General features: G+C 39.2%; 1 protein-coding gene across 1 annotated transcript in view; it reads right to left on the bottom strand.

Annotated features, from left to right (window-relative positions):
• Positions 1 to 24,390, bottom strand: part of csmd3b (CUB and Sushi multiple domains 3b) — a 274,055-nt gene that overhangs the window by 6,110 nt on the left and 243,555 nt on the right. Inside the window, exons 52-69 of the mRNA XM_026349411.1 lie at positions 22,806 to 22,991; positions 22,178 to 22,372; positions 21,077 to 21,250; positions 19,244 to 19,417; positions 15,301 to 15,474; positions 14,330 to 14,515; positions 13,900 to 14,073; positions 10,573 to 10,755; positions 10,306 to 10,482; positions 8,633 to 8,812; positions 7,705 to 7,878; positions 7,316 to 7,489; positions 4,553 to 4,626; positions 3,506 to 3,617; positions 3,237 to 3,416; positions 2,263 to 2,322; positions 1,671 to 1,829; positions 78 to 214 (exon numbers count right to left, since the gene is read on the bottom strand). Of these exons, the coding sequence (XP_026205196.1) occupies positions 78 to 214; positions 1,671 to 1,829; positions 2,263 to 2,322; positions 3,237 to 3,416; positions 3,506 to 3,617; positions 4,553 to 4,626; positions 7,316 to 7,489; positions 7,705 to 7,878; positions 8,633 to 8,812; positions 10,306 to 10,482; positions 10,573 to 10,755; positions 13,900 to 14,073; positions 14,330 to 14,515; positions 15,301 to 15,474; positions 19,244 to 19,417; positions 21,077 to 21,250; positions 22,178 to 22,372; positions 22,806 to 22,991 (2,873 nt within the window). The remainder of the gene's footprint in view (positions 1 to 77; positions 215 to 1,670; positions 1,830 to 2,262; positions 2,323 to 3,236; positions 3,417 to 3,505; positions 3,618 to 4,552; positions 4,627 to 7,315; positions 7,490 to 7,704; positions 7,879 to 8,632; positions 8,813 to 10,305; positions 10,483 to 10,572; positions 10,756 to 13,899; positions 14,074 to 14,329; positions 14,516 to 15,300; positions 15,475 to 19,243; positions 19,418 to 21,076; positions 21,251 to 22,177; positions 22,373 to 22,805; positions 22,992 to 24,390) is intronic.

Raw genomic sequence — 24,390 nt, 5'->3', positions numbered from 1 at the left:
GTCTATTAAAAGACATTTTGTTTTAACCTTTCTATTTTAAACTGTGATTGCTCTGTGCTGTGTCCACTGAAACTTACAAATCCATCCATGGTCCAGGAGTCGTCTATGATTTTGGCTGGAGATATGGCTGAATCTTTCAGCTGGGTTCCCTGGTTCACATAGTTTACCTGGTACATCACCAGTAACAACCTGGCCTCGGAAGCCTTATACACTCCTAGAGAGGACAGAATAAACAACCTGGTTTAAATATAACAGTAGAAGCGTAAAATATATCAGAATATCATTGTTAGCTTGTTACAGATCATCAAACCCCTCAGAATGTGTTCCTTCTTCCCCTGGTGCATCAACAAAAATTAATATTCTATACCAACTGCAAAATCACAAAGACATAAACAAAGGAAGAATAACCTAAATGCAGCTGTAAAACTAAATAAAGACCAATTTAAAATTTGATAAAACCTTTGGACAGTAATTTGTCAGCATGTACAAAGAAAATGTAACCATGTCAAGAGATTGTAGAGAAATGTAGTGTAACTCCCAAGAACATCACACATTTACAGTCACATATAGGTTAAATACGTGTTAGTAGGTGTTATTTACCTTTAAACTGAGCTAGGAAACCCCATGACCTGAGATTTATATCTTATTACGTTCTTATTTAGCTAATGTAAAAATGTGTGTGTATTTCCTTAAAGCACTCTTTTAAAGTGCAGTGCTTAGGTAAGCAGACTTGACATCTTCAGAGTAATCTTAGGAAGAAAACATGCTACTGTGCACTGGCTTTTTGGTGCCTGCATGAGTGCAGCTTTAGATGTTATTGATCTAAAGCTGCTCCTTTAAACCAGAAGACGGATGTTAACAGTCTGATAGCTGCATGGTGTCGTGATATGGTGTTTGTGCTCTCTGCTACTCCAGGAACCAATTCTAGCTTCAACGGGATTTGTGTTTTAATAGGGTCTTAACCCCCCGCTGACTCTGTTGTAGGACCCAGGGAGGTAGGTGTTTGAGTAAGAGTTTGTGTACACCATTAAAAAGCAGCACAAATCATTTTAAGTGTTCAGAAGTGTTGATAGCAGGAACTGCATATCACACTTCATGTCTTGGAGTTAATAGATTAATACGTGATAGATCCGTATGTAGCAATAATACAGCATCAGCTGTAGAACTGGAGCATGATTATGAGGCATGATTTGAAAATTTCACTTTACTTGTGAAAACTGCAGCTTTTTAACATTTGGCAAAAGCACTGTCTGTGGAAATTGCCGTTTCAGTGACTGATCAGACGGTGTAAAGGACATTGGATGAAGTCAGCCTGTACAGATTCCAGAACAAAACCTCTGCTCACATAACACTGTCCTTTGGTAAAGACTGAACTCCGAAGGACATGAAAAAGAGGCTGAATATTGAATATTGAATATAAATATTGGCATCACATTCTCTGGTCAGATGAAAACAAAATAAATTTGGTTGGATCAGTGAGGGTTTAGGGTGTTTGGTGTGGGCAGAACCATGAAACATGAATGTGGACGTGTGTTGATATATACTGTAGCTGTACGAATGCAGCAGGTGTAGGGGAGACTGCATTTATATAAGGCAGTATGGATGTAAGTTTGTACACCCCATTAAATAAAAAAGCTGATTCTAATGTATAAAACCACAATGTGACATGCCTGACAGGAGCAGTTCCATGTTGCCGTTGTTAAGGGTAACGTTGACTCTCCCTGTTGTGGAGTTGAAGCTGGTGATGCTCAGTGTCATAGGCTGCTTCCTCCCACGGTAATTATAGGAACCCTTCCATATGTAGTTAGGAGCAAAGACATCATCTGGAACTAGAACAAAACAGATCAGATACCATCACATATATTAGCTATAAGAACATTTCATGTGCAATGAGGGTTTTTAAATTGGAACTACACAGAACAGATGGAAACAAAACCGAGCTGAAGAAGAGATAACTGAACAAATTGGCAGAAGAGAGAGAGAGAGAGAGAGTAGCAGAACATCACAGTAGTTAATTTACCTTTGCACGTGTAGTGAAGTCTAATAAATTATTTAGAACTACAATGGAAAACAGTAAAGTACAATAAAATCGACAAGAACACAAAAAGAACAAGACAGTGCAGAACTGAGCACAGAGCGAAGGAGCCGAGCAGAATTAACTAAACTACAGACGAAGTCGGCCTAAATCCGATTAAATCGATAGGAAAAATCAACACTGTTGCTAGTTTGGAATAGAAAAGAATAGAGTGTAACAGAACTGACCATTTAATTTGGGGCTGGGAGTTCCTGTTGCTGGTTTCACAGGTTTCTTCTTCTCTCCAGCTACGGACACAAGAGAAACAGACAAAAAGATATTAAAATGTTTTGGTTTGGCTCTTATTTAATTTACAGGTACATCAGTTAAAGGGAGTGTGTTTATCTAGGAGAGAGTTACTTTAGAATAACAAGTTACGAAATTAAAATGCAGTCCCAGTGACTATTAGTCACACATGCACTTAATGAGTGAGCAAAGTGTTGAAAAGGGTCACACAAAATAAATGTCTTTAATGGTTATTTGTAGGCAGATAAATGCAAATGGGTTCATGACCAACAATTGTAGTGCCTTTTAGATCCTTTTAAAAGGGCCTTAGGACACCGGGGTTTGACCATTCAGAGCAGCTTCTATCATCACTTCAAGATGCAGCCATTGTTGCCAACAAGTAAAGGCAAGCAAGGAGGAGGGTATTTGTCCTAGAATCTGAAATTGGATCACGGAGCGCTCCAATTTAAAGGCTACTTCAGGGCAGAAGGGTGGCGGCCTTGGTGGAATGGTTTCAGAATTGAAGCTTGCAGTTTTTCCTTAACAGAGGAAGCTTCAAAACTATATGTGTTAAGATTTCTTGATGAATAAGAGAAAAGCTTGAAAAAACTTTCCCATAGCATGTTCATTCTGGGCAATCTACAATTGTTTCCAAGGTCGGGGACAAACCTTCAAACCAAAGATGGCAGAACGACTTAAAATGTGACAGTCAGTAACTCTGTGATAGAGGTTCTGCGAGTTACAGCACTGACACAGTTTAAAGTCAACTTAATGATACACACCAAGGAAAAGATGACGGCCTGACTGGTTCTCTCCTAGTGTCTCTGCTGACAAAGTGTCCTTGAGCAAGACAAACCTTATTCGTTCAAGCTTAATTACTCTGGATACAACCGTTAATCCAAAGCACTTGATGCAGATATCCTCATGAATCATTTACCTCGACATATAGGCATCTTTCCAGTCCACGTGCCATCACTCTTGCAGACTCTGTGTTCAGAACCCCCTGCCAGGAAGTAGCCATGCTGACAGCTGTACACCAACGTGTAGCCAAAACCAGGTAGATCCATCCCCACCACGTCCACGTGGAGTGGGCTCTCTGGCTGCTTACAGGCGTGGGCTGGAAGGTGGAGAGGGGACATGAGTTAGTCAGACAGGCAGGACACATGGTCTCTAAGTTAACCATATGACTGGGTGTGTATTCCTTACGTATGCACTCAGGTTGGGTCCCACTCCACGTCAGATCAGGCTGGCAGGTTCTAGATGATGAACCTTGAATCAAATGACCTGGTTGGCACTGAAATGACACCACACTACTCACCTGTAGAGACAGATGAAGAAGGACAAACACCAGTCAATGAGGAGGACAGTTTGACAAAGTTAAAGTCGCAATAGCATCCAAGTAGTAGAAATTTACAGTTTCTCTTTGTAGGTTCATATGAGGACCCTGACTTTAAGAGATGAATGTGTTGTACTGAAGAAATACCTCATACAAAAACAAGGTTATTTCAAATTGTCATGTTTAGAGCACATTCTGAGTTTGACTTGCGCTTGGGAAAAAATACACAGTGACTTTGGACAGTGACTATGCAACAAAAAAAAATGTAACGGTAAAGGGAATAAAGTCTTTGTTCTGGGCACAAATCTATTCTAAAGGTCAACTAAAGATAATGTGAGGCTTCATCAGCCTGAATTAGTTAACGCTAATGGTTATCTTCCAGGATCACAGTTATTTTAGTGAAACTGCCTCTGTGATTGCACAGGCAGCGTTTCCTTGTGTTGCCAGGACACAGCGCCGGCAATAAACCTGCATGTGAAACGAGTGTGAAGAAGAGGAGAGAAGAATTCACTTACTTTGACCAAGTCACAGAACTGAACTGTAAAAGGACAGGGACTGTAAAGTCCGCCCCTGATCCTCTCAAGTGAGGCAAAAGACGAGATCATTTCATTGTCAGTGTAGACAGGGAGAACTCCTATAGAGACCATTAAGTCTTTCAAAGTACATATGTCATATTTAGTGAGATTAAGTGAGAAGAAAATCAGCAGTGGGACACGTTGATGGCTTTGGGGTTCAATATATAGACCATGTAATGATAAGTTCCCCTGTTTGTGCCCAGCTGGGGACCTCTATCGGATATTATCACCCCCCACTCCCCCTCGTTCCTTCCTGTCCCATACCGCATGCTACCAAATTAAAGCAAGTAATAGAAGGTAGGAACATATATAGTTAGTTTATTAGTACTGATATGTTGTTACCTTGAAACCATAAGTCCGGTTTAAGGAGCCATAGCGCGGCGTTCCTGGGTTATCACAGCTGGTTTTAGTTGGTTCTGAGGAGAAGAGCACAGTGTAAGCAATTACTCACAAAATCTACAAGAAAGATAAATTAGTAGTAGCATTATATCCCCGGTTTTAACTCTCCTCTCCTCTCCTCTGTTGTCATGGTAACAGTGGGTTATGTATCGCAGAAGGACAGCAGGGGGCAGTAGCGCTTTATCAGAAAACGAAGCTGGGCCGGCCCAGCCCTGAATGAGTGTGTGTGTGAGTGTGTGTGTATGATTGTGTGTGTGTGTGTGTGTGGGGCAGGGTCATCAGCATGTAGAGCACATCCTGACGCAGAGCTCGATTCAATACAGCTTCCGAAATGACAGATTCACTCTCCACGTCTACCCCTCCGCCGCTCTCTCTCCTCCTCCCTCTCTTTACGGCCCTCTTTCTCCCCCGCTTCTGTCTCTTTTTACCTCTTCCTCACCATTTCTAACGGCTCTCGTCCTCTCCCTTTCTGTCGTTCCGTGTCACCGTAACTCTCCCAGCCCGACCCCACCTCCTCCCTCGTCTGTCTTATTTAAAGAGCAGGCTGCTTCAGCTCAAAACTCATTCAGTTTCAGTCAAATAGTAATACTCATCACACGCCAACATACAGCTGCAATCATACACTAATAAATCACCCAAACACTCACACACACACACACTCACTTTAATCACACAGTCACTTTGTGCATCGTGTATATGCTGGCGTATGCTCAATAACCTCAAGCTTAAAAACAAAAAACAAAACACTGAAGATTTCTTATCATGAGCAGCATATTTACAGTACAACTACTCATTTTTCAGTAAATATGAATTGAATCTTTAAGTCATTGAAGTAACTCTTCAGAAGGTGCCTCCTATTTTTAGATAATCTATTTCATAAGGAACATTTGACTTTATAGTGGCTGTAAAAGTACTGGATGCAAGCCTTATCTGGAGCTACGAAGGAACAAAAAGTCAAGTGTCTATTCACATCACAAAAGCTCTCATTTATCACAATTCATCACCATACTTGATGTTTAAGCACCTGCTCTGAATCAGACACGTGAAGTGGTGCTCTAAACGTCATGTGGTGGTGAATTGACCCAGCGGGACCATTTGTAATGTCTGCTGACTATCCCTTCTCATTTTCCTTTTAATCCCCACATAGCAGGAGCTTGTTTGAAGTTGGACGCCTGTTTCAGAAAGCCTTTAACTTAATACTTTAAGTTACAGCCTGTAATGGAGTTTCTTTACTTATGAGCTTTCTCTGTAAATTCTGAAAATGACCCAAATAACATGCCAACGTTTTCAAACCACAATGTTAGACATAAGTGATTATTGGTTAAATAGGTCACAGATTTGTCACAGTGCAAGAAGTTTGGTTTATATACTATATCCAGAAGGAAAGAACAATTTCTACCTAGTATACAACAGTAGCAACATTTTATGCAAATTACAAATGACAATAATTTGCAATCAGCATGTAAGCAGTCCTTGCAAATGATCTTAGTGAAACTCAAATGCTCTTAGTGGACACTGGAGCAGAAACTGAGACATGCTGGTGCAAAGTGGCACACCCATTTCCAGCGAGCATAAAGTAATTATTTGAAGGTTAAGCTCGGGAAACAAACTTGCAATCCTCAATCTGAGTTTTCAAAAGTTAGAATAATCACTGTATGTGATAGCACTGACGTATGATTTACTTTCAAGAATCCTCCTGAGGCCATCTTTTGATTAGTAACTTTAACATTACAGCAGCCCATGAGTCAACTGATGTGTAATGAGGGTCATTTATTGCCACGATCATTAGACAGGCAAATATCAGACCAGTCCAGGCTCCCCAGTGAGCCACTAGGCAGTTATCATAAACTGTCCAGACGCCATAGTGTAGATTTCAAAGGTTAAAGTAAGGAAAGTAAACAACAATAACATTAATCAAAAGAAAACACACAGTATGTAGAGCAGTGGGACCCTCCAATACGGTTCTTTGATATGTTATTTAAAAAAAGATACCTGTACTTGGTGAGAAACAACTTGGGCTCTAACGGACAAACCATCACTGCCTTTTAAATGTACATTGCATTTACATCTTAACTCAGGCTTTGTAGTGGGTAAGACACCCCTGGCTGACGATACCAGGCTAGGATATGGCTCGTATGGGGAGAAATGATTTATGAAAAAGTCGGGAACTATTTAAACATAATCTGTAAGATCCTAAATCCATTTTTGGTGGAGGTTAAAAGCCCTGGTATTATATTTTGAAAAAGTTGGAGACTTAGTTACACAGGATGATACTGGAGGAACTTTCTTAACTTGTGAATTTATTCATAAATACAGTGCCAAGGTTTAGACTTGTGTATTTTAAGTTGGTTGACTAAGACCTATGGGAATGGGTATTGAATCTCAATATGCTTTGGCACTGATCAGAATTTATCTGCAGCTCCTAGTAGAGAAATCTGTACCAAAAGCTGGCATGGTCTAGTCAGATTTATGATTTAGTTTACTTATTCTCTCATCAGATCAATGGTGATATAAAACAACAGCTTGACAATTCACGTTATAGTTGTTAGAAAAAGTTGCTTTTCCATAAGAAAAATATACAATTATTAGATTTACTGTGACTAATGCTAATTTCATGACCGAAAATTGGTGTTATATATAATAATATATTATAATTATAAATATGTTTTGTCTGGTTGCAAAGTGAAGACAAACAAATAAATTTACCAATACATCGTGGCTGTGTCCCACTCCAGGTGCCGTCACTTTCACAAAGTCTTGTGGCGGTGCCAACTAGAATGAGAGGCGGCGCACAGCTGAAGGACACTTCTGATTGATAGATGAAACTTCGTCCCTCTCTGAATCCACCAACTGGAGTCCCTGGGTCGCCACAAAATTTGGCTGCAAATACACAGACACACACAATCCCATATCAGTTTGTGTTGCTAGGCATAACCAACGAGCCATCGCTTTTCTGTTCAAAGACAAATGTAGATTGAAGGATAATATCAGGGCATTGAATCTTGCACCTGGTGATGCATGTGTAGTGTTGTGTGTTTTAACACAGCAGACACAGTCTAGTATCTGAGCGTGTGTTTGTGTGTTTGTGTGCTTACGTAAGCACTGTGGCAGCATGCCGCTCCAGGTGCCATTAGCCACACAGGTCAGGACAGCTGGGAAAGACAGCTCATATCCAGGTGAGCAACTGTAGCTCACGCTGCTGCCCCACTCAAAGTCACTGCCCTGTAGTACTCCATTACTGATGGCAGGGGGAGCTGGGCAGGTCACCGCTGGGAGGGAGAAGGAAGGTGGTAAAAAACAAGCATGCAGCAGGTGCAGGTGATGCTCCTGCCTCACTGACGATCACTGTTATCTGAGGGGATTCAATAATTAGATCACTTGTTTCAACTACTGAACTAAAATTAGTTTAAACATGTAGACTGATTAAAATGTATCATCATACACTAAGTTGATATTGTTAACTGGGAAGATCACAGCAATTACAAGTTATTAAAGGTGACTCATGAATGTTGGAGTTTTGTCTCTCTCTCTTTTCTCTCACCTGCTCAAAGGGGAGTTTGCTGGGTTTGCTACATCATTTTTTTAAGGTCTTAACCTTGCTATTCGAAGTGCCATCAGGTGATTTTGTTGTGATGTGGTGTTATATAAAAAAAAACTGAAATGATTTGAGTTCTATCATCAGATTTGCTCCAACGTGAGCAGAACTTGCTGTGTCAGTCAGAGTTATACGAGGTTTAAGTTGGATTTGGAGCTCACGCATGATCACGGCCATTACACCATACTGACTGTCCACATAGGAACTGATGTACTACTGCTCTATTTGTCCTGTTGTAAATGTATTTGTTGGTGAAAGATGTGCAAAGAAATTAATTATGTGTGTTCACAATACACAGTACCACAAAAGGTTACTTCTTTATCATGTATAGACATTTATTATACGGGCGCACGTTGTTAGGGTTACAATATTAGTTTAAGTGTTGTTTGAAGCTTATGCAGAGCTGCATTGTTTGATAATTAATTTACCTGTACATATGGGCATATTGCCGTTCCATGTCCCATTCTGGGTACACGCTCTCACAGGTGAGCCATCCTCCTCCATCCTGTATCCTGGTTGGCACTGGAAGGACACATTCTGTCCAATCGTAAAGTCTTCTCCATAGCGAAGGCCGTTAGCTGGCACACCCGGGTCCCCACAGTTTATCACTATAGAGATAGGTTGAAGTGGAAGAGATTGGATGAAGATTTAAATTGCTGTTTACGTCATGCTTGGGCACAAAATAAGTGACATTTTTATTTACCAATTACTTCTGGAACTTTTTTTATATGGAATTCAAATACTGAAGAGAGAGAGTGGGGGGAGGAGAAAAGCAAAGGACTGCAAGGTGACAGAAGTAAAGAAATGTGAAAAGTACAGTAGAAGTGTAATGTATGCAGATACTAGGCAAGGTAGAAAAGGGAACAGCTATTCTTGTTAATGTCCGAATTGAATATTATTTTTGGTCATGTTTTTTTAATCTCTGTTTCAGGCAAGGTGTAACACAGACCTTCTAATAAATTGTTCACGATAATGGCACGTTCAAGATTAAGTTTATGAGTGAATTGTATTAATGAAAGAGATGAACTTAATATTTAATACCTATACTTGACTGCCTATTTGTTTAAACGCAAGTGGTGGACATTAAGCCCAAATTTGACTGTGACACTAACCTTTGAAAAATACGTGTAGATCGCAGTGGTTAGTGAATCTGTGATCAGACCTTATGATCTCTTCACATTTATTTATGGGCGCCACATCTCATGAATGAAACAAGGGTGATCTTAAAAATGGTCGAGGTTGTCCAGGGACTCTTGCAAAGCATTAGGATTCCCCTGACTGTACTTATAAAGCACTGTCCTTCATAGTCTAATAGGCAGTTTAAATGCTTTGAAACCCACCCTAGATACTGTCACACCCATTAACAGACGTAACGTAATCTTCTATAAAAGCCATTTCCTTTAAGTCAGGGAATTTTCTAAACTTCTTTCTTTCCTGGCCCCCATATTCAAGAATTCTGTTATGTCAGCATTTCCCTTCGTAACTCACTACTGGACATTTTAAAGCTTATTTCTCTGCACAGAGCATTAAAGCCAGAAATGTCACTGAAAATTGGAAAACATTAAAATATTATTAGGATTCTCTTCATGTGCGGTTCCAAAGCAGACATGCAAGCAAGCAAGCAAGCAGATTTTTAGTTTGTGTAGCATGCAGCACTGATTAACACTTGTTCAACCACGGTCCTGGTCACATTTCATATACAGTAGGAACACATTGCAAGAGCTTATGGTTATTTACTCTTTTCTTAAGAAGCAAATTAGCTAAAAAAAAAACATTAATCAAGGTTGTTCATGACACTTTATAGAGTCTGGAGCAGAATATTTAAGGCCAATTAAATTACTCAGCCCCTTTTTACTGTCACAAAATAATTTAAAACAAACCAAACATAGGGTGGTGAAATTCTGGAAGGCAAATTTTCTAATCACACGTCAGAATTAAGTCATTGCAAAGCATTTAACACTTGGTTATATATTTTAAATTAAGTAGTGTTGTACATGAAGCTAGCAAAAATGTAATACAGAGAACTATATTTACATGTATTGTTAAACTATCTATAAATTCAGTATATATCGATATATTCAGTATCCAAGAGGTAACTTACTGGTACAGTTGGGCTGTATTCCTGACCAGGTCCCGTTGGCCTGACACTGCCTGGTGGTGGCACCAGTGAGTAGGTAGCCATCCATGCAGGAGTAGATGACAGAGTGAGAAAATGTCGTCCCATCCAAACGATATACTCTGCCATTACTGGGAGTGCCAGGGTTACCGCACTGGACAGCTGTGGGCAAAATGAGAGAATGAGGAAGAGGCAGCTGGCTCTGAGGTTGTAGATTGGATAGGTTGAAATTAAGTAAAAATATCTTCCTACGTTTGCAGAAAGGCTGCGTGCCGGACCAGGTCCCATTAGGGAAGCACATCCTCTCAGAGGAACCAATCAGATCATAACCCTCTGAGCAGCTGAAGTAAACCTTGGAACGAATCTTGAAATCCGTTTGTTCCCTTGAACCATGGGAGGGAATGCCAGGATCGCCACAGGAGCCAGCTGTGTCACCTACAGAAAGAGAGAAGGGGGGGTACACAGAGGTCCCAAACTTTAAATTTAGAAAAGATGAGCCAGCACAAACCTGCGACATCTTCTACTGACAGTTTAGTTTAAACCTTTAAAATCACTTTTCATTTTGTTTAAATTACAGAGAGAAAGGGTGTGGAAAGACACAAAGAACATTGAAAATAACAATAAAAAAATATTACTTGTAGAGAGAAACTTGCTACTTATTGAGAATAGTAGACTGACTTTTAGTTTTTAAACCAGGTTTTTATAATTTACCTACTATGTCAGTGTGTTAGAGAATCTAAAAAGTATTGTTTTTTCATTTTAATCCATATTACACTCACATGGGAGTCAAATATGAAGCTGCTGGTTACAAATAGCAGTAGACTGCACACTCATTATGATGACAGAGTGCGTATGTTTGCCCTAAGAGTGTGAGAGTGTGTGCAGCATATGTATCTGGGCTGATCAGTGGGTGGCAGTCTATGTGTGTGTGTCTGTGTGTGTGTGTGTGTGTGTGTGTGTGTGTGATCCTTGCTCTGTCCTTGTAGTGCCGCCTGGTCAGCAAATTCTGCCTGATAGACAGAGCACGCTGCTGGGAATAAACTTTCAGAGAAAACACACACATTATTAGTCAAATGCCCAGGCTCGGACAATTGATGGTAATATTAGCCAAAACTTTCTGTTTACTGTTTTGTTAATAGTTCAACTGCGCTCATGTCACAACTTTATCATGATCTATTTGTTTTGGATAGCAGGTGAATTTACTGAACCCGCTCATGTCCATTACCGATCATTAATACAAGATGTGCAACAAAATACATTGAAAAAACAGCTACCTTAAGAATTTCCCCAATGTATCTGCAATGTTTGTGTGATTTCCCCCATATTTTTGAAAAATAACCTAATTTCACATCGACTCTGATACTATACTGCAAATATCTAGAGGCTTGATGTAAAATTGAGCTTATGCATACCACAGACGCAACACAGAATGACATAACATCTTTCACACTGCTTCAGGATTCCAGACGGCGTTTGTCAGATTTAAATAAATAAGCCTTTGCTGCGTTGTATCATCGTTATTTGTCTTGGCTTTTTGGCTTGCAAATGTGGAGAAATAGTCTATAACAAGATGAATGTTTTTCCCTTTTTGAATACTGGGAACAAATCCCGCAAACACACACTCCGTCAGGCAAAGACACTACTCTACCATCTACACAACTCCCATGGGATACACACACACACACATACACACACACACATACACACACACACACAGCTCCAAAGTCACCATGTAGCCTCAGGTGTATCTGGTCTCAACAGAGAGAACAACCGATCTAGTTCATGTCACTGCCGCAAGTGTGTGCATGTGAGCATGAATGGGGGTAGAACATTGTAAAAACTAATCTCTGTCATTTCCCACAGGTGACTTTGCTAATGACACACACATTCATCTGCACACGCACACACACAAGCATCAATCCGATAGAAAGGATTTGGCTCCACTCTGGCTTCATGGGTTACTGAGCTGAAGCTCCTTTGTCCAGGTTTGCAGAGGAGCTCATAAATTCTTGAAGAGAAAAATCACTAGGCCACAACATTCACACTAGTCTTCATTAATTAGACATTTTCACTGATTCAACAAAGCTATAACGATGCCAAAGCTTTCCCTTGTGAGAAGTGCCCCACTAATGCCCCTACTGTCTGTGTTTGATCCAGGGACTTACTGTAGGTAGTCAAATAGGAAGGGGTGGAAAGACAAATTAAACTGTTTAATCATGATGCTGTTTCTTATAAAATATTTTTCCAGTAGCAGTTACTTTGAGTACTCTCAATGCTAGCCATTTCAAGTGTTTGTGCAAAGCTAATCTAATGCTCTACTGGCTGTAGCTTTATATTTGACTGATTTCAGAGTGGTATCAATTTTAAATCTTCTCAACTCTTGGCAAGAAACCAAATGAGTATTTTTCACAAAATGTTGGACTATTCCTTTAAATGCCTCAAAATGATCCAGCTGCATTTTTGCTTTTGCATCTTAACTCCTTGGTGAGTCGGGTTTCAAGTAGGGCAAGGCTCACAGCGTTCAAATCAATGCAAAATCCTTACGTTGTTAAATCTGATTCCAGTTCAAGCTGTGCAAATGGTCGTGCAAACATTACAGTTCATCAGAAACACCAGTTAAACAGTCGCAGAGCATAACTGCAGTGGAAGGCACTGCCACAATGAGCTGAACTCTTATCTTTGCAGGGCTCTGGTACAGACCTGGCAGGTAAAAACCATGAATCACCGCTTCTTAAACTATTACCCTCCCTCACCCTGCATCTCCTTCAGGCAATTGCTGTAAATAACAATGTATTCTTAGTCAACTCGTCTGGAATGTGTTTTCAGTCAGTTTGTTATATAAGCGGCAGCTGGGAGCCTCTCATTCTGGAGAGCCATAATCATGCCCCCAGCCAGCCAACTGAGAACCATATAACTTAGACAGATTGTTTATACATCATAGACGGTAAGGAGGCTTTCTGTCTGGAGAGACAATCTAGCTTAGTAAGTGTTGAGATATGCATATACATTAAATTCAGCAGGGAGAAAATATGCCTGTGTTAAGCAGTTTATAAAAAACTATGAAACTACAGTGGTGTATCTACAGACATTCTCTAAAAATCTCCTCACTACATATATAAGACAAACCAGCTAATGCACAAGGAATCTACACATACTGTCTATTTAAGTGTCATCATATCTCACTATCATCAAAATATGAAGCCTCTAAATTGCCTAAAATAACTTTAGAGGGTTACAAAATTAGTTAAAGAACAGAAGTGTACGTGGTTAAGTCCTGGGGATTGGGTGTGTATGAGTGTCTATGGAAAGGTTTTGGTCCACAGCCCCTTTAACAGACAGATCCAGATACGTTATCTTTTTATGCACCAAGGCTACTCTCCATCTGACCATTCCTCCTATTAGCCCTCGGACGGAGTGCAAAGGGTTAAGAAAGAGTGCCTGTAAAGGCATGAAGTTCTCCACACTCTGTTGAGTCTACATGTTTCGTTTCGCCTTTCATCTGCAACTCCTATCTATCTCTTCTTCTGATAGGGTGGACTTTAAAGTCTATATATATTCAATAGAGGTTAAAATGGTTACCAGAGCAGAAGGGCATGGGGGCACTCCACATCCCATTGAGCTGACAGGTTCTGGATGATTCTCCCTTCAGCTGTCTTCCACCCAGACAGGAGTATCGAGCCGTTGAACCAAAGGTAAACTTATCTCCAGTCAGCACACCATTAGGGGGGGAGCCAGGATGACCACAATCTACAACTACAGTCCCAGAGAGAGAGAGAAACAGAAGGAAGGATACACAGTTTGTTTTGACACACACGGCTTTGCGAGAGGAGCCACAGTGACCACTGGCAAAAGGTGAAGACAGAAACAGATACAAAAAAATAGGAATTGTAGCATTAAGGAGATAAATACAAGGCAGAGATTTTTGTTTACTAAAATCCAAAAGGTTTACATAATGAGACAATTACAAGGATAGGATCCAAATGAGCTTAAGGTCAAGGATCGTACTAACCTATACATTCAGGAAGGGGTTTGTCCCATTGTCCAGTTGGTTGACAGGTCAACACAGGTGATCCAAACAGGTAATACCCAGGGTTACAGTCATAGAAAACCACGGTGCCAAAGGTGAAGTTGCCATGTTCTATTTTACTCTGCCGAATGGAGTTGGCTGGGATGCCTGGATCAGAGCAATTGACCACTATACACAGAGAGACACAGAGGCGGACACACACAAATACACAGAGATAGAGAAGTATGTGTTATTTGGCATAAACCAGAGAGGGTTATTTCTCTTTCCCCTCTTCTGTTTTCCCTGTGTTTTGCAGAGATTACAGCTCTGTCAAATAAGATAGGGATAATTAAGATATATGAAGGCGAAGGAGGAAGCGGTGATTAGGGCTGGTCCTTAAAAAGCTAAATATGGTCAATGGTAGGTGACGATCAGCGGCGGTGGCATGTTTCTGTGTCCTGGATTCAGAAGCCTCAAAGGGTAACAGCTTGTAAACATTACACAGCATTTTTAATTTTACTCAGTTCATTGGCACCTCATTCTGTAAATGGGGCAGAGCGCCAATAGCTTGTGTATAATTTCATGTGAACGGAGCTACCTTTGTTGCTGTAAATAGTTGTTGAGATTTATGTTGCACTGAGAACATTACATTTCCATTCTTGAGGCTGGAGCCAGGAGAGGGTCACAGGGATGTAGAGCATTAAATCTACCTCAACACTTTAATTAGGGAACTTGTGTTTTTTCTAATTTTTTAGAAAGAAGTTTTCTGCCTTTGTCATTGTGACTTGCAGAATTTTAATGGCAGAGAAGAACACTGAATAAAGGTGGAGGTAGAGCTAAGATGAAATGGTAATGGTAGGGGTAATGGTTGCTCCAGGAGAAAACAGCAAGGGTAAATAAAGAGGAGTTGAGGTGGTATTAAAGGTCAGGGATAAATAAGGTTAGCGGTGAATACACTTAACTTTTCTCCCCACCTTTACACGTTGGGGGCGGGTGGCTCCACTGGCGGTTGGCCTGGCACTGAGCACGTGCAGGCCCCTCCATTTCATAACCCCGGTTACAAACAAAGCTGACCACATCGTTGAGGTTGAAGCCATTTCCCACGGTTCGACCATATATAGGACTTCCGGGATGGCCACAGCTGATTGCTACGGGGAAAGACAGCGTGCAGTCAGATTTCACTTTACATTTATTATGAATCTTCTTGTAGTATTTAAATCAATATGGTCCTACCCAATCCCTAACCCATTTATTATACTGAAGACATACAGTAATTTATTAAAAACATTTCACAAATATATTGTTTCAAACAGCTAAATGGTTTTCTTAAACATCTTTATTAGCCCTAGGTTACTTTTTCTGTAGTCATATCCAGCAGTGCTATATGAGCTGTTAATGCCACATATTTGCAGTTTTCCATGGATGCACTTCGCGTCTATTTAGACAACTATCAACACACATTTCAACCAAATATCCCTGCCTTTCCTGTAGTAACTCATAAATATTTATGTGAATGACCTTGAAGACATAGCAGATATTCCAATTTAGGCTCATTAATTTGGAAATATTATGTCTTGTTATCTTTGTTGTTAGCATTCAGTGTCCTCTGTTTGCCATTGAGCACCATAATTATTCATCGTGTTAACTTTATTCAGAGGGGCTACTTAGAAGTTTGTGTGTGTGTCGCTTGTCCTCATTGTGCTGACAACACCGTTTTGATGCCTGTGTAAACAGACAGTTTACAGTTACTGCCAGCCCCTCTCTCGTCTGCCTCTCAAATCTTACCCCCTTAAATGCATTGCTTTGCAGAGTGAGGATGAGAGCAGAGCAGAGGAGACTAACAAAAGTGAAAGAAATCAGGAAACACACAAGGCGGGTGGAAAAGAGGAAAAAAGAGAAAAGGTGAGAAAACAAAAAAGAGGAAAAAAGGGGGCACTAGAGGAGGAGAATACAAGAGAGGAAAGAAGAAATAACAGAGGTGAAGAGGGCAACGAGAGAGATGATACAGACGAGAGAAGACAGGAGAGAGAGGAGAAGAAGGCAACGTCTTTTTTTAGTTGATCAGTGAGAATCTGAAGTTTGTTTGCATGACTGAAATATAAAGTTATCTGACATCATCAGCATGCCCTGCAGCTACAACCCCCCCCCACACACACAGACAGACACACACACACACCATAGTCTCATCATCATTCTGTGTTTGTGTCTCTAAACAAGAGCCTCTCATCTCCATAATTACAGTACAATTTGGCTGTAAAATGATTTCCCACAATAACACCTGCATGAATAACCTCGATAAAAACAGCAAAACACAGAGACACTTCCAGATACACTGACGGATACACGCGCCATTCAAACCACATAGACACAGAGGCATGCGATGCCCACACACAAAATAGAAAACATCATATCATCATTTTCTATGAACTCTTCTTTGTTAGAAGGGTCACAGCAAAACAGCAGTTTTATATAGAAAATAAACACCTTTTCGTGTATCTCCTTCTCCACCTCCATCTTTTAAATGTGGTTCTAATTTAATGAACAGGCTGACTGCCTCTTTTGGGAAAAGGCACCTGTAATGTGCTTGAGGTGGCACTCATCATCGCCACCTTACCTCTGCCCAGTTGCTGCCTAGAAAACATTCAGGATTCTCACAGCACGTCACCAATTTTAGAAAGAATTCACAGTGTCCTGGACACGCCAGCCTTCTGTTTTTATCCTTAAGCTCAGCTATTTATCTCATCCAGACCATACTAGCAATTGGGCCCTCAAGCCCTTTATATAAGACTGCTGATGTGATTCTGCAGAACTGCTACAGTAGGTGAATAAAAGTGAATAAGCGTATAAACCTGGCTAGCTTCATTATGGAATAACTAATAAAGTCTTAATTCTAAATAGTTTTATGTAGATCATTATCTAGATATATTCATTTTTTCCATTTGTGTTTTAAATTTGGACCCTAGTCTGTCTATAATTAAATATAACTGTGATTTATCAGCTCTACCAGACACACTCCCTTGGTGGAGACCTTGAATTTGTGTCCATAATCAATGTTAAAGGAAGCTTCACTGGTATTAATGCTTCTGTCTGATTATAGCAATTATAATAACTATTTGAGTCGGCCTAGATTGGGGGTAAAGACTACAAGGTGGAGGCATGGAGTTAGAAAGAAGTATGACTACAAAACCTCTGTAGCCTGCTTCTCTTCTGTGGCCACATTGACTAATAATAATTGACAAATGAAAGCAGAATCATTTAAAAAAAGTTTGGCTTCAGTCTATCAATTTAGAGATAGGAATGGTAAATTGGTAGAGCAGTCTGAACCCCAAAATAATGACACATAACATCTTTTCTTGTTTAATTTTATGTTTTAACTCATTAGTATAAAGTGTAATCTGGAATACACTGTAAACTTATGTTGTTGTTGCTTCCAGTTGTAGTTTTACTCTTCAGTGATGGAAAACAACTCTGTCCAGTGTTTTGAATTCGGACTGCAGAACCCTCTTAAACGCTCTGTGTCAGTCCTACAGTACATATTGTTCCTTTAAATTTCACACACACCATTGAGTGAACTCAGTGGTGTGTGTTCTGCTTTCTGTGTCTTTTCATTTACAGTAAACACTATGACCTGGTTGTGTTGGTTGATTATTATATGGAAAACTACATTTAAAAGACTTATTTTAATGCTACACACAAACACACACACATGCACACAGGGTACACAAACCCTGCACAAACCCCAAAGGGTTGTTTCCCGTTAGTATTCTTTGAATTCTTGCTTGTTATCACTGAACCACAACAAAGCTATAACTGCAGGTGGCTTTTTTAATGATGTGCTAGATCACATCACATCTAAGGCAACACCCCGATTTAGTTATTTCCCTCTGACTGAGTTCTGCTTTAAAGAACTTTTTTATCGATGAGCATCAATGCGTTTTATTGTATTTTCAAGGCAGTTAGATTTCTACAGCATTTGATCTACTCTCCAGCGGTATGTGCTGTACAGTATAAACACGACATTAAGCTTCTAATTAAGAAAGAAACAACATTTTAATATTGTATTTCAAATATATAATAACCTTTTCACCAGGACCATTTTTGTCTTTTTATTGTTATTTTTTTACTTTAATATTCAAACAAAATTCATTGCAATTTATTGCTAAAAAATATCATATCACACACCTCTGTCAACAGCTTATCAAACATGCTGCATGCTACAGATCCCTCAATTCCACAGGCAAAGTAAATATCCAAAGTTCAAATTCAAGTGTTGAGCACTTTATCAAAATTGTATTTCCAAATTGCCTCTAATATACCAAAACTTTTAATACTTTTCTCATACAATACTTTTTTAACTACAGTTTTTTTGTTTGTTATTTTTATTTTCTGCACTTTACACGCTCATTTGCAGGTCCTCACGTCCACGCTATTGATCCTGAACAATCACATACATATAGAAATAGAAGCAAAAAACCTATTATTTCTCTTTTTGTTGGTACTGGAACACTTTCGTGTGTATGTGTTACACTAAAAAATATGAAAGATAGTAAATATTGGGAGCCACAATTGAGCACCTTTCTTTTGTTCATGTTACAGCTTTAGATGTCCTGAAAATTAGCCTTCCTGAAGCAGTTAAAGGTTATTTTTATTATATTATTTTATTTTAGATAAAAGATTGTTAGACTACCTTAAGCATTTATTAACATCGGGTACATGTTGAAGCAGAAAACCTGACGTGCTTATCTAGTGTACTCGTGTTACCGTAGGGTTGGTATCATAGAACACAGGCAGTTTGTGAGTGTTTGTATTTTGTAGCATCAGTCTAGATCTCGTGTCTTATGCACTACAGGGTTTGGCTCAGTCTGTTTGTTGTAGTGAACCTTTACTTAATTACATATAAATGTGTGTTTCCCTTACATATACAGACAGGCAGCTGTCCAGACCACTGGTTGTCTTGGAGACAGATTCGAACTGATGACCCTATTAGTCGAAAGCCAGGTAGGCACTGATACACGACTGTATCACGGTAACCAAAGTTCTCTCCGATCACCTGGCCGTTCACAATGCTCTCTGGGATCCCACAGTGACCAGCTGGAAGACAAAGAGAAACATAAGGGGGTCAGATTAGTTAGTTAACCTAACCCATATAATTATAATTATCCCACACCTAACACTGCAAGTCTTGGTTCTTCTACATGTATATCAGGTGATAAGAATATGTACTAACCTTGCCTTTGCAACCATACTATAATAATTTGGGGAGGTTCGTGGTATATGTCCTATGGCTTCTCGACCTTGTCCAGTATTTTTTGTTTTGGTTTGTTGTTTTGTTATATTGTTTTACTAAATTACTAAAACTAAACTAAACGTAGAGGACTTTAACTCGTGACAGCTAACCAAACAAATTTTTGGACTCTTTATCCCCTGATCGGGTTAATTCCCGAAGGCCTATTAGAACAGTACAAATGCCAGATATTTGAAAGGGCATTTCACAAAGTAGAGAGGAAATGGGCATTTTCTGTTCTCAAAGAGTTTGGACTCGGTATTGATTTCATTCTTTATAGTACATAAAATCTGCACTGTGTCCCTGGTGTCAGTAAATGCTAACGATTCAAAGACAGCTGTAGAAGTTGGAGGGAACCAGAAGAGCAAAGGTTGCCCCATATTATGTCCGTCATTTTATGTTGTCTTTGAGGTGTTGATTACTGGAGTTAAAGGGCAGTACTCAAGCGAGGTACACACTTTACTTTCTTCAATTTATTACAGAAAGTTATGTGCTGAAGAAAAGAAAGGATGGCTGGAACCCAAATATGTGTACATACATTTACTCCAAATTACCACACTGCATCTACAAACACTGGTTACGACTTTGCAATAAAACCAGTTTATTAAAAAAAATAAATGCTGGTTTGGGAAGGCAGTGCATGGAATAAAATCAGACGTTTTGGTTGTGGCTATAAATCTGAAAACACAAAATTGATCCCTTCTAGACGAGAACCAATAATATTTGACATTTGTTTTCAAGTCATCATTTATTACTTTAAAGCCGGCATATTCAGCAAACTATACAAGTTTATATTATAAATAAGCAAAACAAATACAGATACACTTTAGTTTTGAAGGATAATAAGAAAAGTTACTGAGTTAAAATGCTGTTTATAGCACTTTTCAAAGCCTCGACTTATTTATTTTTTGACAAACTCATAGCTTCTCATCAGTCTAGGTTAAGTTTTATTGAACTTTTCTTTTATAAATCACATCTCATATCCCCCTCAGCCTGTGAAGTATTCTGGGAAGCGCTGTTTCTACAGAGGCTTTATGGGGAAGTGACAGCATCGTGTCATAACATCTGTTACCTCTGGCTGGCGCAGTGACAGACGAAAGTAGCTGTTTTTTTCTGGCTTAAATAAAAAAAAAAAGAACATTGGGAATGAATTTAGAGAGTGTGTGCAGCAGGAGCTTGCTGGTGATAGTTTTGATTGTGATGTGAACATGGCCAGAGGGAACCAGCTGTGCAGCCAGACATACCTATCTTTGATACCTGTCCTCATTAGATTGACTTGAAAAATCACATCCTTCAAACTCCCTCTCTAATAGTGCGACGTCCACTATCAGTGTGTGTATTTCAGTGTATTTGTGAGTACTATATGTGTGGAGACCTAATGTGTTGAGTCTTACACTAAAGTCCACACGTTTCATAAAATGTCTAGACATACTGTATGTTTGAATACATAATTTTTTCAGTTTTACCTAAACATCGTGTTTCCGTTCCACTCCAAAGCCCAGATGACAGGCACTCTCTGACAGCTGACCCCACCAGCATGAAGCCAGGATCGCAGGTGAAGATGGCTGTAGCACCAAATGTTGTCTGAGTACCAATCTTCTTCCCATTAGGCGGAGATGGCAGCTCACCGCAGGAGATAACTGAAACACACAGTCAGAGTGAAGCAATTTAAAAGCAGTTGTACACCAATTTAGCAGCGAGTTAATTTGAGGAGCTGGTAAACTCATTGGTTTTTAGAGAGGAATGCTGAGGAATGCAAAAATAGCTGTCAGTATTGTTTTCTTTCCATATTCAGAAATGCTGGGTGATGAAAATAACTGTAAGTTTTCAAACGTCACAGAAATCTTAAAAGAAAAAATAACATTGATTCAGAATGTCAAGAAAACCTCAGAAATACGCAACAGGTGACAGTTCAGAAATGTCAAGGAAACTCTTTCAAGTGAGAACATGGGCTGGAGGAGAAAAGTTCTTCGCATTGTAACTCAGACATCAACAAATAAAATCAAATTAGTGGAAACACATTTTGAAAACTAACTAAATTACATTAACATTAATCACAAATCCGATGTGTCCTTTGATAAAAAGCAAATTTTAAATGACTGAGTTTTACTGTCATTGTTGTGTCATGTGTTTGCAAACTTGAGTAATTCTGACTTAAAGCTGTCATAAAAAAACTAGTTTAGTGTTTGTAAGGAGCACATCTTCCCTCAACGTTCATATTTACATATTTTCAATGGTAGTTGTTCTTGTCCTTTTTTGTTCTCATTCTTTTCTCAACGCTTGATCACATCTGTTCATAATGCTACTGTCACCTCAGACTATTTCTTCAATATGACCAGTTGCAAAATTAATATGTGATAAGAACACACAAATATATAATAGCAATGGATATAATTGACATCATATTGCTATATTTTCATTAGAGGTATTTTTATTTCTATATGTAGTGATTCTCATGCTTAAATACAGTATTAAAAACTATAATAATAATCAATCATTACACTTATTGCTAATCAGCTGCACTGGTCTTTAAACCATTACACACAGTAGTAGTTTAGTATACTCACTCTGGCAGTGCGGACGCTCATTTCTCCAGCTCCACACACCATTGGATAAGCACTGGATGTGGGCAGGGCCCAATCTGTAGTAACCTGGGTCACAGGTGAACACTATGCGAGTTCTGTATTCATAATGTGAGCCGTTGACAATCCTCCAGCGGCCGTGCTCCAGAGAAAATGACCCAATGCTTGGACAGACCACCACTACAGAGATGGACAATAAGATGAGAAAAAAAGCACCATGAAATTAGCTTAAATTAAAAAAACTAAATAGCCATTTTCTAACTGCTGCTAAAAGTGGAGCCAAGCCACAGTAAAATATCCCACAATGCATAATAATGATTCAGTTTAAATAGCATCTTAGCTAAAAATGCCTGCCACCCACAGCAGTAATTATACGTTGCTTACAAACTGATGTGTTTGGCTTACGCCAGGAGAAATGATAATTTAATTAGCACAGATTGAAAAATGTAATATTTAATATTTTTGTGTTTTTCTAAGTGAAGCAATTAGAATCTTTTGGGAGTCATTTATTTATTATTTATTTATTCATTTGTTGTTGTGGCGTATATCATGTCCAGATTTGTAACACTCTCAGAATGTGTGCATATTCTCCTGATCTTCACGTATCACTAACCAGAACACCGAGGTATCTTATTGTGGTTGCTCCATGTTCCATCAGGCTGACAGATGGCTGACGTCAGCTCTTTACTGGAGAGTCTGTACCCATCGTTACAAAAATAGGAAACTCTTGTTCCAACGGAGTAGTCGGCTGTTAAGACGCCGCCGTTTATAGGAGCCTTGGGTGGCCCACACGAGACAGCTAGGGGAGGACAGACACACACTGGTTAAGAAGACAACATGCAGACAGAGGCCCCAATGCATAACTACAGTGTTTCTGGAGATACAAGGCCACTAAATGTTTCTGTATATGCAGAGTCACATATTTCTTTTAAGCAAGCTACCAAACAAAAAATATACAGTCAAGAGCAGTTTCAGTTCCAGTTCCATCACCTTTTAATAAAATGCCAACTTCTTGAGAATTATGCTGTTCCACTGTGGTTTTAAATAGACTTGTTTGTAGAGCATTACACAGTGTTGACAATTTGCTATACAATACATCCTTCATTTGACTTTCTATCAATACAAGCTATAGTATGTATCTCCCTAAGGTTATTTAGTGTGTGGTGTGTAGCGTGTGTTAGAGAACAGCTGGTGCAACATGAAAACATACTGAAATATGCAGAATATTCCGAAAATACTGTACACATACTACATCTAGAGCTAGAGTTAAGTTAAAATAATAGTTTTTTTTATCATTCATGTTTGAGTTTATTTGAAATGAAATAAGTGACATATTGTTCATATGGACAGGTCATTTGTCAGTTACATGTGGAATAAGTTTGCTCTGAAGAACAAATAATAAATTGTGATAAGAGGAGATTTCGAGTTTCCAGGAGAGATGCACATAATTTTATTTTCTACTATTCATCTGTTTTGGCAACTCCATCAACCTACATTAGACTTATAGTAAGCCAACATAGCAGTGCATGTGACTGATTTTTACTTATTTAATAAACTAAAATTATTTCAGTTGGGCATTAGATCAACATAGGTTCCAAAATATTGTGATACTGTGTAAAATGCAAATAAAACCAAATGCAATTATTTGCAAATCATTCAAAACTGAATTGATGATGATAGAATGATACAAAGATAGCATATTAAATGTTGAAACGCAGATATTTAATTGTTTTTGAGTATGTTCATTTTGAATTTGATGCCAGCAACAGCTGCCAGGCAGCAATGCTTGGTCTCAGAAACACCCTTTGTCAGTGAACATGGTTCATCAGTCTATCCACAAATCCAAGTTAAAACTCTACCATGTAAAAACATGATCCAGAAACGATGCTCCCTTGGCCCTAAGCTAATTTAAAATGGACTGAGGTGAAGCAGAAAACTTCCTGCGCTCTGATGAGTCAAAGTTTGAAATTCTTTTTAGAAATTTTGGACATCATGTCCTCCAGGCCAGACAGGAGATAGACCATCCAGCTTGTTCCTAGCACACAGATCAAAAGCCCATATCTGTGATGGTATGGTGGTGCGTTAGTGCACGTAGAATGGTTAGCTTGCACGTCCACGTAGACGGCATCGATGCTGAATGATAAATAAAGGTTTATGAAAAACATTTGTTGCCACCCAGACAATGTTCTTTTCAGGTC

This window comes from Anabas testudineus, chromosome 11 (genome assembly GCF_900324465.2).
Source record: "Anabas testudineus chromosome 11, fAnaTes1.2, whole genome shotgun sequence".
In the NCBI taxonomy this organism is placed as follows: Eukaryota; Metazoa; Chordata; class Actinopteri; order Anabantiformes; family Anabantidae; genus Anabas; species Anabas testudineus.
Note: the sequence above shows the minus strand (reverse complement) of the source record. Positions and strands in the feature narration are given on the sequence as shown.